This window comes from Mustela nivalis, assembly GCF_964662115.1.
Source record: "Mustela nivalis genome assembly, chromosome: 3".
Classification (NCBI taxonomy): Eukaryota; Metazoa; Chordata; class Mammalia; order Carnivora; family Mustelidae; genus Mustela; species Mustela nivalis.
In genome coordinates, this window is record NC_139022.1 from 8,910,787 (window position 1) to 8,927,734 (window position 16,948).

The 16,948-nt window shown below is 52.7% G+C and overlaps 1 protein-coding gene across 1 annotated transcript in view; it reads left to right on the forward strand.

The window, feature by feature from the left end:
- LOC309861890 (gamma-2-syntrophin-like) overlaps positions 1-16,948 on the forward strand; it is a gene marked incomplete at its 5' end in the record, with an annotated part of 131,702 nt that overhangs the window by 65,493 nt on the left and 49,261 nt on the right. The window contains 5 exon segments of the mRNA XM_082725200.1: positions 3,855-3,939; positions 10,578-10,705; positions 12,448-12,577; positions 13,809-13,837; positions 13,839-13,845. Of these exon segments, the coding sequence (XP_082581326.1) occupies positions 3,855-3,939; positions 10,578-10,705; positions 12,448-12,577; positions 13,809-13,837; positions 13,839-13,845 (379 nt within the window).

Here is a 16,948-nt window from a genome sequence, read left to right on the forward strand (position 1 = left end):
CGTTCTGTCTGGTGTGGACACAACTCTTGTTATGTCCTTGGGAAGCAGTGATTCGAAGAAGATCCGTGTATCCACTTGCAAATGTTTGCAGTTAGATATCAGCAAGAGCGTATTCTTGTCCAAGCTGCAAACGGCCTCAGAAAAACTGCTTAAGCTCTGTGGGTCTCCTTGTCACCATCGATAAAGGGAGAGGCTGGACCAGCATCCACGGTCCAGGATGCTCCCTGGCATATGAGCCTGGTTAATTACTCAGCTTCAGAGATGCAAGGTGTGTCCTCTGTGCCGTGGAGAGGCCAGCGAGCAAGTGGCCGGTGAATTTATTTCTATTTGCATGACGGGTGTGCAGAGAACCATGTGAGCCATGCATCTGTCAGCAAGGGAAGACTTTACTGCTCTGACACTGAGCACTGACGTTGATACAACCTGTGTGCATGCCTGTGTGTGTACACACCCACCGGAGGGTGTGTCGCGTGTGTATGTCTGCGTGTGTGCACACCTGCTTGAGGGTGTGTCCATGTGAGTGTGTCTGCATGTGTGTGCATGCCTCCCAGATTGTGTGCCTGTGTGCACCCATATGTGTGTGCTTGCATACGTGCCTGCCTGAGTGTGCACATGAGTGTGAACCTGCGTGTGCACATGCCTCCCTGAGCATGTGCCTCTGTGTGTACACACCTTCTGTGAATGTGTCTGCATGAATGCCTGTGTGTGTGCATGCCTGCCTGAGGGCGTGTCCGTGTACGTGTGTCTGCATGTGTGCACGCATGCCTCAGGGTGTGTCCATGTACGTGTGTCTGCATGTGTGCACGCCTGCCTGAGGGCGTGTCCGTGTGCATGTGCCTGCATGTGCGCACGCCTGCCTGAGGGGTGTCCATGTATGTGTGCCTGCGTGCCTACACGTCTGCTGTGACTGTGTCTGTACGTGTGCTCATGTTTGAGACGGGGGACAGGAGAGGCCTGCGTTGTCTTCATTCAGGGGAGGGAAAGTCTTCTACTGCTTTCCATAAGTGGTTATAATTTGATTTTCAGGGTTACCCGACATTAGCTGCACGGCCTTCTACAGTGAATGTGCACATCGTGAAAGAGGGCTTAGGACACCGTAGCATGAACAGCTGCTCTAGGTTTGGAATTTAAGTGTGTGGCCACCTTTGGGAAAGGTCAGTAGACATGAGCAGTCAGAATGGCGGGCAGAGATGGACGGAAATGTGGATAGGTGGGTGGACGATGGGCAGGCAGGTAGCTGGAGTCGGACTGACAGGTGGACAGCTGTGTGCACAGTGAGATGAGCAGCCCAGGTTCTTATGGCTGCAGACCCTGTGGAGCATGCCAGGGTATGGCTTTCTTACTACCTGTTTCCTGGTTGGAGCTGGTTCATTGAGAGCTCATTCGGGGCTGGGTCCATGCTCTCTGGTCTCTGCCTACCCCTGTGGTTGGGTAAATGGCTCTTGGAAAATTAGGGCCACTGAATGTCACCAAGCACAGGCTGGCCGGTCGCTCTGCCATCTCTCGTGACAAAAGGAAGACACAAACCAGCCCCGAGACCTGGGGGGGCAGGTCAGCATGCTTATTTCTCACAGGCTGTGTCCTCAGTGATGCCTGCCGGGCGCGGGACAAAACGCCCCGTCACAGAGCACAGGGCAGTGTCTCTAGTGACAATACTTGCTGTGTCCTACCAGCTTCTGTGGCTGCCTATGGTGCAAGATGGGCTTCCTTCTTGGCCACAGAAGAGCCCGCCCCTGGGGCCACGGGCTAGTGCCCATGGGGATAGGGCCAGGGCACGGGATGGTACATGGCTGGGGCCACCCCCTGCCCTGTTCTGACAGGAATGCTGCTGAGCCCCCACACATAGGGAGCCCTGGGACTCCTCATGAGACAAGAGCACGTTGTTCCCTGAAGGCTCTGGGTCTTAGCTTTGCTGACATTTTGGTGATTTGAAGCAAGATGTCAAGATGGGCAGGAAAGCATAATAAAGCAAAATATTGAATCAGGACTCAAACTGCATTTTATAAAATGTGATTGTCCTGTCACAGCTGACATGAATTCCCCTGATGGGGGGCTGAGAGGAGTCACAAGGCTTCTCTTCCCTGGGAGACCCTCTAGTCTGTCCCGATGCGAACAGACGAAATCCTGCAGTTCCGCTGTATTTTCTCCCAAAGGAGAAGATGAGAAGTATAAGGAACATGTTCAGAAAATACGTCCTGGATCAGTGTATTCTCTTTATAACAAATAATTTCAAATGAACCATTTTTAGAATCTTGGACGAAGGTAACCTGGGAAGGGTGCTCAGGCCATGAGTCAGAGCAGCTCTGAAACTCGGGCTCGGGAGGCAGGATGGCAGCACCAGCGTCCCCACGGCCATCATCGGGCAGCCCTGGGATCTCCTCTTCTGGAATCTCCCCTTTTCTATAGTCATTGCCTCAGTAATGGTTGAGGTTCCTGAATTTCCTCAAATTTTTTTGAAACGTTCTTTAAGGAGTAGATGCCAGTGTGAACCTATGTCATTCGCAATGAGTGTTTGAGGATAGGACCCCAGATGTCCTGGGGGGTGATGCTCCTTCCCTGTGGGCCCAGAGCCCGCAGGACAGCTCCACCAGAATCCCTGCTCCACTTGCAGTCAGGGGCGAAGCTGGAGCCCTGCTGGTAGGTACGTTATTGTCCCCATGGATGGACGTGGAATCGTGAGTCGCCATCCCCACAGGCGGGCACAGAATCATGGGTTATTGTGCATTGATTGTGTTCATGTGAGTGTCCCGGGTTTGGGTGGCTGCAGAGCAGACTATACCCGCTGCCCATGGATCCAGTGCACAGTGTGGGGCTGGGCCTCCTGGAAATTCAGAACTGCTCCAAGCAGTGACTGATGTAAACAGTGCTGGTGGCTGGGACTCACTCCTGTCTGACACTGTCACCCTGATCCTGGGGGGGACCTGTCCCATCCACTGTGCATGCCAAAGAGAAGGGCACCTGTCTCTGTGTCCCCATATCAAACGGCAGTTGCTCAAAGTGGCCAATGTGACATCTGTCCTAACCGCCTCTGAGGACCACTGGCGGTGCCCACAGAGGTGAGCGCCACATCTGCAGGAGACACCATGCAGCCTCAGGTCCCCGACGTTGGCCTTGTTCTCCATGCGGATGCACCCTGCAGGCTCGGCCCTGGTGCCAGAATTTAACAGGCTCCTGGGGTCTGAGATGAAAATGAACAGGAGGTGTTTATAGTAAGAAGAAAGGGTCTTCCGAGACCTGCTTGTCCTGGCCCTTCCTGGCAGCCAATGCCCATCCTGGCTCTCCACCCACAGTGCTGGTCTCTCAGCCAGAGCCCCTGGTCTGTCCATCCCGCCACAGGCTATCCTCATGCCTCTGTCCTCACTGCCAATATCCCGTCCTTTCCAGGCAACACGGGTACTGGAGCGACAGGCCCTTCCTGTGCTGAAAAGGAGCTGTGCCCTGAACAGCCAAATTCCCTCCTGGCACTCAGAGCAGCCCACATGGGTCTTGGCTGCAGGGGTGTGGTCAGAGGGTCCACAGGCTCCCCAGCTGCTTGGGTGGGCAGGACTACCACGTTTGCCTCCTGCCATGGGCCCTGACCCTGAGCCTGGGGGACTGCAGGATGAATTTGACCAGCTTTCTAACGACTTTCAGACCAAACCCAGGAAATTAGGTTCATTTGGGTTTCTATTCCTGCGTCTGCCTGGTAGGCAGACCTGCGCATGCCTGCTGACCCCGTGGCTCCCCAGAACCTCAGAACCTGTGCACCACCCCTGCCCCTAGATGCCACCTGGCTCTTGCCCAGAGACCCGACCTTTCCGGAGCACAACTTTAGACCGAGACCCAAGCTTAGAGGTGTCCCGACCTGCTTTCAGATACACGGTGTCCCCCACCTTGTGGAGAGGCTCCAGGGGTCCTGAGGCAGTGCTGGCAGGGCGCAAACAGGCCCTGCATGGGAAGGTAAGACCCCCTCGGATGGATGCCTTGCCAGCCTCAGGCCTCGTGCTGCTGCGGCCAGTGCCGGGCCCAAGATGGCATCTGTGTCCCAGGGGAGAGCGCGCAGTGCTCACGTTCTGAGGGCCTGGGACTCCCAGCACTCTGCAGAGTCCGTCACACAGAAAACCAAGCGTGTATGCATGCAAAGCAGATGTCTGTGTAGTCATAACCTACAGATGTAACTGGACACTGTCCATGTGGCAGCCCACTGTCGTGAGAACCGAGACAGAGGAGCAGAGACTGGATTGTGTGTGTGCATGTGTGTGCTTCTGTGTGTGCACGTGTCTGTGTGCATGCGTGTACCTGGGCTCCTGTGGGTGTGCGTCTGTGTGTATGTGCATGTATGCACCTGTGCATGCATCTCCTAGTTGCTGGTGGCCTCAGGCACGCTGGTTGATCTCCATGAGCTCCTGTGTCCTGTCTCTGTCAGCGACCACATCAGGACCTTCTGCGGGGAGTGGACAGAGACTGGAACCAGAGTGACACGTGAAGCGTTTTGCTCAGCACTTACTGCAAAGTCAGAGTAAGTGAGCATCAGTGGCTGTTTTTATCATGAGTTACATTGTCGTTTGTATGCTCTGTGGTTTCCTTTTTCTTCTCTTGAGCTTGTTAATGCTTTATCCTTAAAGACTCATGTGGGATTATGGAGAGAATCCATGCAGTTCTTGGAATCCATTAGCCGCTGTTGCCGGTCTGAGAACAGAAGCCGGGGGGCGGGTATGGCGGGCTGTGTTCTACCGTGTGACACTCCCCTGAAATGTTTCTTTTACTCATTTTTGTGCTTCCATAAAATCAGTACTATACTATCAGCCAAAAGGTTCTTTCTGGGGACAGAGTTTAACACCACATGGACTAAGAAATTAGCACAAAGACCGTTAGCTGCCGCACAGAGTGGAAAGGACGGTGGCCTTGAGAGACCGGCAGCTCCCGGGAATGTTTTTCTTTCCACTTTGAGGTGCGGCCCAGGATGCATGCCGGGTGCTCCTGCTGGGCAGCCACATTCAGAGCGAGCGGAGCTGCGTCCGTGTCAGCTGTGGGACAGGGTGCATCTGAGTTACCCGCTCGTTTGCTGCAGGTCTGCTGAGCACTCTCGGAAGTGGGTACAGCCTCTACTCCCTGACATGAGCCATCCCTGCGTGTCCTCAACCTCCTGTCTACACTGACATCCGGGGCTGGCAAGGAATCACTTGGGCCCCGGGGTAGGTCTCGCACCTCTGCCCGGAGCCCGTGTCCCTTTCCATCCCATCCTAAGGACCGCAGACAGTGCCTCTCCAGACGGGGTTTTCTCAGGAAGCATTTCTGGATGCCCTCTGTGCTGTGTGCTCACAGGGAGCCCTTCTGTCTGCAACTAGTGGGTGTGTTCAGTGGAACAGCAGTGAAGTTAGAGACTGAAAGTTTCACACCAAAAACTGCACCATATGGTCTGAAGCAGAGAGGGTCATGAGTGCTGGGGGCATGGGGGCCACCGGGAAGGCATGAAGCATCTCATGGAGCCAGGGACTGGCCGCCACAGGGTGTCTCCGACTCACGTGCATCCGTGCACACACTCTCAGATGCAGGCAGCCAGAGGCATTGGTTCCGGGGAGCCCAGACCACAAGTATGTATGGAAGCGAGCGCCGCCTGGCTCTGCCGTGAGCTTTACAGTGCGGCTGTTCCACCTGCTTCAGCCCAGACATCCCAGGAGACAGAGATCTCACTGTGGACGAAGAGCGCCAGGGTTCCGGCAAGAACAGGACATCAGCCCAGCTCAGCGTTCACTCGGCCAGTTTCTGCTGCTGCGGCCACTCCGAGTCGTCCTGGGAAAGCCGCCCCAGGTGCAGACAGGTCCAGGACTCCCAGCCGTGAACCGCTGGTGCCTCAGTGCCCACTAAGGCCCTGGAGTCCCGTCGGCCCTGCGTCCTCTGTGTCATGCTGACATGTCAGGAGCTGGGCCGTCTGGGAGATGTGCTTGCTGCATCCTTTTTAGCTGTGAAGCCATGAGGTTGTGTTTGCTGAAGTGTGGCTCCCATACAGCGTCCTGGATTCCGACACAGGTGGCAGCTGTCTGACATCCTCACAAGTGGTCCTCCTGGCCAGTCACCATGTGCCGCCATGCCACCGACTGAACTCGTGCGTGTCCCTCTGTCCCTGTTACCTCCTTGTCTCCCTCCCTTGGCCACCACCAGGTCGTTTTCTGTATCTGTGGGTCTGTTCCTGTTGTAACAATTTGTTTCTCACTTGTTTCGTGTTTTAGGGCCCACATTTAAGTGAAATTCTACAGTATTGTCTCTCTCTGACTTAGTTCATTGAACGTAACGTTCTCAGGGTCTTTCCAGGTTGTCACAAAAGGCAAAGCCCCTTCTGCGGCTGAGCAGGGTTCTGCCGTGTGTATGTAAAGCGTCTGCGTTACCCGTTCCTCGACCTTTGGACGCCTTTCATGTCCTGACAGATGTGAACGACACCGCAGTGCCCCTTGGGGAGTACGTGCCCCTCCACGTCAGTGCTTTTGTTTCTTTTGTATGAGCACACCTACTTGTGCGATGGCCGGGTCTCAGGGTAGCTCTGTTTTCAGCTTTTTGAGGAACCCCCACACTGTTCTCCGGAGCAGCTGCACCAGCTCGCATCCCCACCAGCAGCGCCGGGGGCCCCTGTCCTCACATCCTTGCCAGCGTAGGGGGCTCCTGTCTTCTTGACTCTAGCCTTTCTGGCAGGTGCGAGGGCACATCTTGTCACAGTTTCGGTTTGTGTTTTCCTGATGATGTGATGTCGGGCCTCCTTCCATCTGTCTGTCGGCTGGCGTGTGTCTTTGGAGAGAAGTCTCTTCAGGTCTGTCCATTTTTTAATTGAACAAACGCATGATTTTGTCACGTGACACCTTGATATCTGAGATCGCTCTGGTGTCCCAACCCCCACCCTGTTTTGGGGTTGAAGAAACAAGACACAGGAGCTCACTTAGCATCTGGCTTAAGGCACCCACTGCTCATTGCTTCTCTGTCTACAGCCAGAAATTGCAGCTCCCACCCAAGTTCCATGGGATATCTTGGACAATTTTCGCTGCTTGATTCACACTAGGCCATGTGACCCAGCTGTTGTCTCGATTATGAGGTTTTATTCTTTGAAATGGAAGGAGGACACAGCCAGTGAGGTGAGCATGTGCGCATGGTGTGTGGTGCTGCTCTTGGCACATGGGACTCAGCCGGCAGACAGATAGGAAGTGCAGTGGTGTCTTTGGGGGTGGCAGCTGGAGGGTTCAGGGGACATTTACGAGGACAGGCTTGTGCTGGGGCTACGTGTTCAGCCAGTCTGTGTGTAGTCTGTGCTCACGTGGGTGCCATGGGGTGGGTGCCTGGCTGCTTTGGGGACGGTCACTGCTCTGATGACTTTGGGTATTTGTGCTTTTATGGAGTAAAATGTGTGTGACAGTTTTGTTTCCATAGGTCGAGGGGTTCCCTGCCCAGAGCACGGATCTGGAAGGAGCTGGGTGGGGCTTGTTAGCTGCCCACCTGGGTGGGGGACGTGGCCTCCTGATGCCACTCTGGGAAACAGAAACACTAACACCTGTTTTTTAAGATTGCTGAGAGGAGAAATATGTTAAAATTGTGACTCACTTAGCACAGGGTCTGGCATGAAGCCAGACCTGAACAAGTGATCCCATCAAGGTCTCCTTCTAGCGGCTGCCATTCTGGTTTCAGGTACCATGTGGGAACCACTCCTGCTCTGGGGCGTCCTTGTCCGCCCAGATGGCAGCTCACGTGCCCAGGAACACATGTGCTGGAAGAGGCACCTGCCACCCACTGCAGCGTCTGGGTCCCATCGCTGGGTTTTCAGTCTTTAAGTGCCTGTCACCTTCTAGATGGGCTGATGCCTCTCCAAGCTGGGTAACGGATCTCACGGCGCAGCCCCAAGGCCATCGCACGTCTGGGAGCCAGAGCTGGGCTGGGTCTGGAGTACAGGGGGCTCTTGCATCCGCCAGGGGCTCTGCTGCAGGTGCGCTGGCCATCACGCCATGTGTTCTCAGGCAACAGGTGTTCCCGCCCCTATGTCGTGCAGGCGCCCTTGGGAACGCGGGTGGCGGTGAGCAACACCCAGGACCTGTGTTCTCGTGGAGCAGAGCCTCTGCTCGGACACGGGGCGGGAGGCAGGCAGACCTTCTTGGTGTCCCTAGGGTCCTCGGCGTTCTGTCTTCTCACCGTTCCTCCCTCCATGGGACCCCCTGCAGGTTTCTGCATGGGCCCCTCCGCAGGACCGGGGGCTGGAGGACCCAGGCCTGGTCTCAGGACGGTGACAGAAGGTGACACAGGAGGACGCCAAGTTGCTCTCTTAGGCACCATAAGGGAGAAGTTAGCTTTCTCTGCTGGACCCACTCAACTGGTGAGCTCAACTGAGCACTTTCTCTGTGCCCTGAGTTTTCCAGGAATAGGGACTTTTCATGAACAAACTGGTGCAGGGAAAATGCTGCCCAGACTCAAATTTTTGTTCTGTATTGATATTTAACATGGAGCCCTTAGAAATGCCACTGCCAGATGGGAAGAGGAGGAAGAAAATATTTCTCTGGCTTCCATGAAAAAATTATGCCAATGCTACAGAGATGGTCTTGAAATACAATATAAGAAAGCAAATTTGAAGATTTTATGAAGTCTGAGAGGTACACACATTCTCTTCTCATTCTGTCTAACTCTCCGTCATCAGCAAAATAAACACACGCCCTGCCCCAGCTGCAAAGTGTGGGGCCTCGGGCTCCACAAAGGATGTGGGTGCTGTCCATCCCCCACCCCGGGTTCCTGCCCAGGTGCGGGGAGATGGGGGCGCTCCTCTCTGGTCCCCAACCTCCCCATTGATGACGCATGTGGACGTGGCTTGGTGTCTTCCTGGGTAAGCGTTTCCTGCTGATCCTAAAACCTCATGCAGGACGGTCACAGGATGCGCTGAGCCTGAGTGGCGGTATCTGTGATTTTCAGCTCTGACGATGACCTTGACCATCTGGATGAAACCCCAAGAAGGCAGAACAGATGCTCTGAGTCCAGAGCTGTGAGGCCGGCTTCCTCCTACGTGCCATGGGAGGGGTGACGTTGACAAGCTCAAACTCGCTCAAACTCCGAGAACATGGAGAACCTAAATCCTGAATTTGGCCGAGGACGAGAAGGGACGCCTGTCATTCTGGCAGGCCCAAACATTCACAGAAGTGCCTCTCGGTACTGCTGCCCTCGCAACAGCGAGCCCGAGTGTATGTGCCATCTCACACATCACTAAATCACGTGTGTCCTCAGCATGAATACCCCTGGTGGCTCTTCTGTGTGACAGCCAGTCTGCGTGGTCTCTGCCACGAGTTCGTGTCTGAGTGCCAGTGCTTACACGGGACCGCGATTGGCAGCAGCATTCCCCCGTGCAGGTGTGCTGTGGCTTGATGGGCATCGTGAAGGTCATCATGTGAACAAGGAGGACGGACCTCGGAGGTTAAGTGTCCAGTGTGCCTGAAATGTGCACTCAGAACACATGGCCCTCCTGGTGGAACCAACTCTGCGCGAGGCTTCGTGGAAGTCTTTGTCAGACCGAGGGCACTCCTCTGGGTCCAGGCCACGAGGAAGAGTGGAGAGAGTGGGGAGGCTGTGCTGTGGGTCCCTGGGGTTAAACAGGACGCGGCGGGAGCCGACTGAACAGTGATGTGCACACGGTGAGTCCTAGAGTGATCGACCCTCTGTTGTACACGTAGTGTATGAAAGTTACGCTAATTGTTAACTCATCCTTTATTACCAGCTCTGCTGGGCATCTCCCAGCCTCTGGCTAGTGACTAGCAAGTACATCACATGTGTGTCCCGTGTCTGTGGCACATGAGCCTGGATGTCGTGCGTGTCTCCATCATGTGGGCCCAGCAACACGGCATAGCTCCCTTGGTCCTACAATGGCTCTTTACATGATCTGCAGTGAGGGAGGAGACGAGGGGATCCTGTCCTACGTAATCCCCTTGTCACCATCTGGGTGCACTCCCCTGTGCATTCACTTCCCCTACAGGACCCACCTTCAGCTCCCGGTCTCCATCCCTAATCCCAGAGAAGGTTTCAGGAGCACCAGATTCTGTTTCCTCCATTCATCTCCAAGCTGGATGGGGTGGCAGGGGCAGCACGGGGCTGGGTGGACCCACTTGGGCGCTGAGCATGGGGAACACGCTGTCCCTCTGTCTCCTGGCATCCTGGCCTCCTGGCTTCTGCTGGAGGTTGGCTGGGAGGTTTGGGGCTTCCTCCCAATTACCAGTTGCTGTTCTCCTGCTGCTTTGAGATGTGTCCCTTGTCTTTGATTCTCAGCATGTTGACCTGAGGTGTCCGTTGTGGATGTGAATCCCCGTTTGGATCCCAGGACCTGCTCAGCATGCAGACCAGCAGTTCTCAGAATGGTCTGGAAGGGCTCTGGCCACTGCCCCTTGGGACATTTGGTCTGTCCTAGGTCTTGGCTCCTGCTGGGGCTCCCGGTGGGGTCTCCTGCTTCTTGGTGTCCCCAGTGGGTGTCTTCTTTCTCTGGGCTACACAGACTCTGCCAGCCAGCCTTGCTCATCCTTCCCTCCAGACAAACCTGGCTCCAGCCTCTCCAGTAAATCCTCCTTCACAGTTCTTATACTTGTTACGTCTAGGGACCCGCTGGCCCTTCCCGCACAGTCCCCCACATGGGGGACTGCTATTGGATGAGCTGCTTCAGACACGGTTTCCTTAGTCCCTGGAATGTCCCCGTGATGGCTGTTTGCAAACCTTCCTGTGCGAGGTAACCTCTAGCCACATGCACCAGTCACATTGTCCCCTGTCCAGCCCCCTGCGTCCTCAGCCCCACCGCATCCAGGGCTTATCACTGTAACTTGTGTGGGAATCTGTCCTTGCTGGCTGGACATTATAGCACAGTGGATGTGCTCAGGGACAACCCGTTGGCTGTGTAACTGGTCACCTTGGGATGACAGGGTCACCCAGGTGTCAAACCACTAATTTTCACATGAGTGGCCTGTGGCTCTCAACCAAGCTCTGTGGCCTAATGGCTCCATAGAATAATGCAGTCAAATCAGTTCCTTTGAAGGGACAGTTTCGGGGCTGGTGTTTGGGACTCGTCCTCACCATGACCTCGCCTGCTTCTGCGAGGGCTCCTCCCTGGGAATGACTCTGGGCTCTACTGCAAACAAGGTCAGTGTCTTTGCAAATCCCTCAGGAGCCAGAGCTTTTGTGCCTTGTTTTCCCCAAAGCAGGAGGTAGGGATGGTGATGCTTATCTGTCAGTGAGCCTTGTGCTGGGACACAGGCAGTGACGACTGGGGTAGACCCTCGGGGTATGCGGGGGAGCAGATGCGAGGTCGGACCTGAGGTCAGGGTCAGGGGCAGACACGAGGTCGGGGCCACCTGTGTACACCACAGGGGGAGGACGGTCTGCTCTGTGGACTCGGCTGAGAGCCCAAGAGAGGCTCTGTGGTGGCCCCTGCCCACCCCTCCTCTCAGGCCGTGTCTCTACTTAACAAAACCGTGGATACACTCACAGCTGAAATATTATCAACAGGTAGTGTAGACTTGTTACTTAAGATAACATGTCTGCTTCATCATTCGTTTTTTGAACTTCTCAGTATCTGCTTAAGGGCATGATGGTCCAGGCTCCAGGGTTAAGACACACGGTTTTGCTAAGGAGAAGGGGACAGGAACACAGAGGACAATAGTGGTGTCAGCTGGGCTGCCCACTTCGGGTGTAAGCAGCAGACACTTAGCTCTCACACTTCCCGAGGCTGGAAGTCCCCATGGTCCCCGCACCGGTCCCTGCTGGTCACAGCCGCTTCTGGCGGGCAGACAGCCCAGCGTGGAGTGCTCCCAGGGTGGGGAGGGAGCTGGGGAGTCTCTTCCCATAAGGGCATCAGTCCTGCGGGATCAATGCCCCACCCGACCAGGGCACTGAACACTAATTCCGTCCTAGAGGCACCCCCATCTCCAGAGACATCCATGCTGATGAGATGAATGTGGGGACATGAGTCAGCTGACCACAGAATGACACGAGGGGTATCTTTGAAGAAAGCTTCCCATGATAAGGAGGAATTACTGAAAAGACATTGTCCTGCTGTTATGAATAGTTTGACAGGAGGGTCTGTGGCACCTTGACTTTTATAAAAAAAAAAAAAAAAAAGAAAGAACCAACTTGTTGGAAAGCTCCACTGTAAACCAGAAATGTGTGCCTGTCATAAAATAGTGTCAGTGTTGGGTAACGATGATGTCTGACTTTGTCAAGAGCTTCAAATGCCTCAATAAGTGGCCTCAGAAAGAAGTATCGCTGAGGACTCTGTAGAGCAAGGATTCCAAAATCCCTGGACGAGTGATAGTCTCCTACACAAATTGGCTCTCCTAATTTTTAGTGAATTAGAAAGAACTGTTAGTGACAGATTTCCAAGTTCTGAACTTACTGTGGGGACCGTCTCCCCGTGGGGCTCTGGGCAGTGGGGAGGCTCTCGGGCCGGTGTCACAGCACGGCCCCCTCTTCCCGCAGGTCCGGTATGTTCAAGGTGCTGGCTCTGGACGGGGTCATCACGGGCGTCCTGCAGTTTCCTATGGCCCGGGACAGCACCGACTGGCTGAGAGCGGTGTCTGCAAACATCTGTGACCTGACCTTGCAGAGAGTGAGCTGGCTTCTGGACTTTCTGCTTTTGCACTTAATCCACAAAAATGATGGATATTTTTTGTTATTTATGATTAGCCCTAAAATGACTGATTTTATGATTAAACAAGGAAGTACATACTTTTTTCAACATAGCACATCTTTGACTAAAATAAGTTCAAAATTAAGTCCTCCAGATATCTCCTGAGGGAGAGTCTGGGTCCGATCAGACCTGTGGGTGCCCTCCCCATCCCTTTCTCTCCCTCCTTTGACCCATGCACAAGCACAGACCCTTTCACGTACATGTAACAGCATGGATGTGTTCCCTGGTGTGGGGCCGTAACGTGGGGAGCCTAACGCAATGGAAGGCAGACGCCCCGTAGCGTATGAGGACAAGACCTCCCCGACCAAGATTACTTCCCCGATTCCCAGTGCAAGCTTCCAGGACGGAGAACCTGTCCCGTCTCCTTGGGTGATCTGTTCGATGTTTTGAAATAAAAAACACAACCGGCTGGGAGTCAGGGTCAAAGTAAGAGTAAGTTCCCCCCGGAACCACCGTGTACTGGCAGGGAGCTGTAGGCTCCCGGAAGGACTTGCTCGTGGCCACAGTGACCTTTGATCAGTTGCTTCCCAGGTGACCTGCCCAGGGACTGTGTTTGTGTCCCCCACTCCACCAGCTGCCCCAACCCTACTGCCCGTTCCCACCTTGCTACCCATTCCCTGCCCTGTCTGCCAGTCCCCCACCCTACCACCTGTCCCCCTGCCCCACAGCGAGAGCACGGGAGCCCCTGTGGTCAGTGCGGTGTCACACCTTCTCGCTGGCGGCCAGAGCCCAGGGAAGGAAGCTGCCGGGTGGTCTGGAGCCACGCTCTGGCCTGCATGCTCAGCGGCCACACAAACACTGCTACTTCGCAAGGTTTCTGGAGAGCGACGCGAAGGACACGCATGATGTGTGAGATGCAGGGACTTCTCCCCATTTTCTTCAGATGTTGAAATCTAGGCATCACTGGTCCATGACTTCACTCACACAAAATGCTGATGGTTAGAAAGAATAAGTATTAGTTGTGGGTTTTTTCTTCGCTGTGAGCATTGCAGCTGTACACGGTTTGGTTTTTAGGGAAGAAATGCTTCATAGAAGAACTTGTTCCCGAGGACGAGTCCTGCTGCTAATTAAGATCAGTTGCTGATCCGACAGGTGGAAATCACCTCATCAGTGTCTTGTCCTACTGACCCCATCGTCCCTCTCTCTGCAGATGTGGATGGCGAATTGGTGCTGTTCCCCCTGACCAGGTAGGTCCTGCGTTCTTGTCAATCTAACGACCAGTCTCCCAAAGTAGCTTCTCCTGGCTCAGAGGCTCGATTTGGGGATTTGGGTAGAGGTCAGTGTCCCTAGCCTCGAGTAGGAGGAATCACTCTGGTCCTCTGTCAGGTTATGACTGAACTCTCAGCAGCTGTGTTTTCTGAGGAAACGAGGTTAAACAATCGTGTAGGTGAGACCGTGTAAGCTGGGAGGCGTTTTACTTGGAGACAAACCTGTATATCTAGAACCTTAAGCACCATGTAACACTCCTAGACAGCATCCCCACCAGGACAGCTTTGCCCTGAGGAGCACATTGGCCAACAGATGTCACTGAGGATGGGCGGGAGAACCCCCCCCCTCCCCGGCAGGCAGCTTCCCTGCACGGACCGAAGCTTCCGGCGGGCTGCCTCGTGGGGGTCCACAGCTCATTCCTTCTCTGAGCAGGGCCAGCCGCTGGTGAATGACTCCTGATTTGGGGCTCCTGCTCCCCGGTCGCCGGGTCTGTAAATGCATAGGGAGGGGCTGATCATAAATTTAGAAAAATGTTACAAGAAATAAAATTTACATCCAGAACCACTTTCCTGAGCATTTCTTCCCTAATCACAGAAGGTTGACTAGAGAATTAGAACACAGCCACGGGGCTGCATCTTCCCTTACGTGGAAGACGCCTCGGGCTTTCCCAGTGTCAGTTGGGATCTGGTCTGGAAACCAAAGCCTGTTCTGTTTCAGTTTGAGTCATCAGAGAGTTGGGAAATGGGGTTCAAAAAAACAGAACTCCAAATACTGAGAACATGAAGTAATTAGGGCTCGGAGACCCCGAGGCCAGGGGGTAACCTTGATCTCACGTTATCTCAGTGAAGTTTTGCCACACATTAAACCATGACCGTGTCATGTCCGCCTGTCTGCGTTCTGATCCCAAGTAATGCCTTTCCTGGTGGCATAATTTGGCCAGACTAACATCTGAGATGTCATTTTTTCATCCATAAAGTAAAAGACCTATAGCAGGTAGAGACTTTTTTCTAACTTGAAATTTTTTTTTCTTTTAGCATCTTTATTTTATTTTATTTTTCATGTTCCAAAATCCATTGTTTACACACCCTACCCAGGACTCCATGCACTCTGTGCCTTCCACAATACTCCCCACCAGCCTCACCCAACCTCCCACACCCTCCCCTCCAAAACCCTCAGTTTGTTTCTCAGAGTCCACAGTCTCTCATGGTTTGTCTCCCTCTCCAATTTCTCCTAATCCATTTTTCCCTTTCTTCTCCTAATGTCCTCTGTGCTATTTCTTATGCTCCACAAATAAGTGAAACCATATTGACTCTCTCTGCTTGACTTATTTCACTCAGCATAAACTCCTCTAGTCCCGTCCATGTTGCTACAAAAGTTGGGTATTCGTCCTTTCTGATGGAGGCATAATACTCCATAGTGTATATGGGCCACATCTTCCTTATCCATTCGTCCGTTGAAGGGCTTCTTGGCTCTTTCCACAGGTCGGTGACTGTGCCCATTGCTGCTATGAACATTGGGGTATGGATGGCCCTTCTTTTCACTCCATCTGTATCTTTGGGGCAAATACCCAGTAGTGCAATGTCAGGTTCATAGGGAAGCTCTATTTTTAATTTGTTGAGGAATCTCCACACTGTTTTCCAAAGTAACTGCACCAACTTGCATTCCCACCAGCAATGTAAGAGGGTTCCCCTTTCTTCACATCCTCTCCAACACATGTTGTTTCCTGTGTCGTTGATTTTGGCCATTCTGACTGGTGTAAGGTGGTATCTCAGTGTGGTTTTGATTTAAATGTTTTTTTTTTCCCCTCAGGGGCTCAAATTAGTGTATTTGGAGAGGAATATTAGAAATGAGAGTTACTGCACAGGCTTATGGAAGAACTGTGCCTGCCGTATCTCACTGGGCTCTATGGTAAAGGACTAGCTCACATTTTCCCTAAAACTGAACATTCTGTGTGTACTGTAGGAGTTCATATTTGTGACACTGGGCCTTTCAAGAATGAGAAGCCATGCTTTTCTCATTCTAAACAGTTCGTTTCTCATATTGGTAATTAGCAAAGGCATAATATTTGAATAAATATTTGAAAAAATATTATGTATTTGGGAACCTTTGAAATTCGCAAAAAACAAATATAAAATAGGATTAGAAGATCATACAAAAGGCCTGGAGTATAGATTTTTTTTTTTTTTAGATTCTTGTGTTTAGTGAGTAAGATAACTGTGTCCTTCACCATCTGAGCAGACGCCTGTCCTTCTGGGATGACAGGCAGCCTGAGAGGACGGGCATGTATTTGAAATTGTCCCCTGCACACTGGAACCCCTGTTCCCTGCAAAGGTAGCAGGTCCTCCTGTGTATTTCCGAACTAAATTTCATCTGGGAAATCTGAATTCAAGGGAAACATGCATGTCTTCCTCACCAAATCCAAAAGAAACTAAATCTGAGGTGTGCGGTCTTGTTCTGTGTAAAGGTCAAGCTGTACGGCGTTATCTGATGGGCACTTTGGTAATCATCTGACTCAGTCAAGTGATAAAGGAAGACTTTCCTATAGAAAGGGCATCTGAAAAGATAAATGAAAACATCTCACTTATTATAATGGTTATGCCCTCTGAATTTAATTATGATGATGTCACCAGGGAGGTGTTCATGAAGTCATAATATACGTTTCTTGGGACATGTAATAAGCCATCGGAAAATTCATAATGTAAAAGATAAAATTAGCTGACCTTAAAATTATTTATGAACTGCGTATACCTAAAAAAGATTCATAATGCAGGGAACATTTCCAGCAATATCTAAGCTATGATGTATCTCTTTGCTAATCGACCTAGAGAGAATTAAATTACACACGGAATGTCTTAAAGTTCATGTGCAGTTTATAGACGTTCCCAATTGTGAATGATCTGATTTTTATATAATTTCTTTCTGTAAAATTCCATCTGGCACCCTGACCCAGGCCCTCTTTCGCCAGGAGTGGAAGTGAGAGTTGTCAGGGTTTATTCCGCAAACCGCAGCAGAGGGGACGGCCCCCTGAGCCTGGGCCAGGCAATCCCTGTAGCACTGTGCTTGCCCCGCCGCGCCCCCACC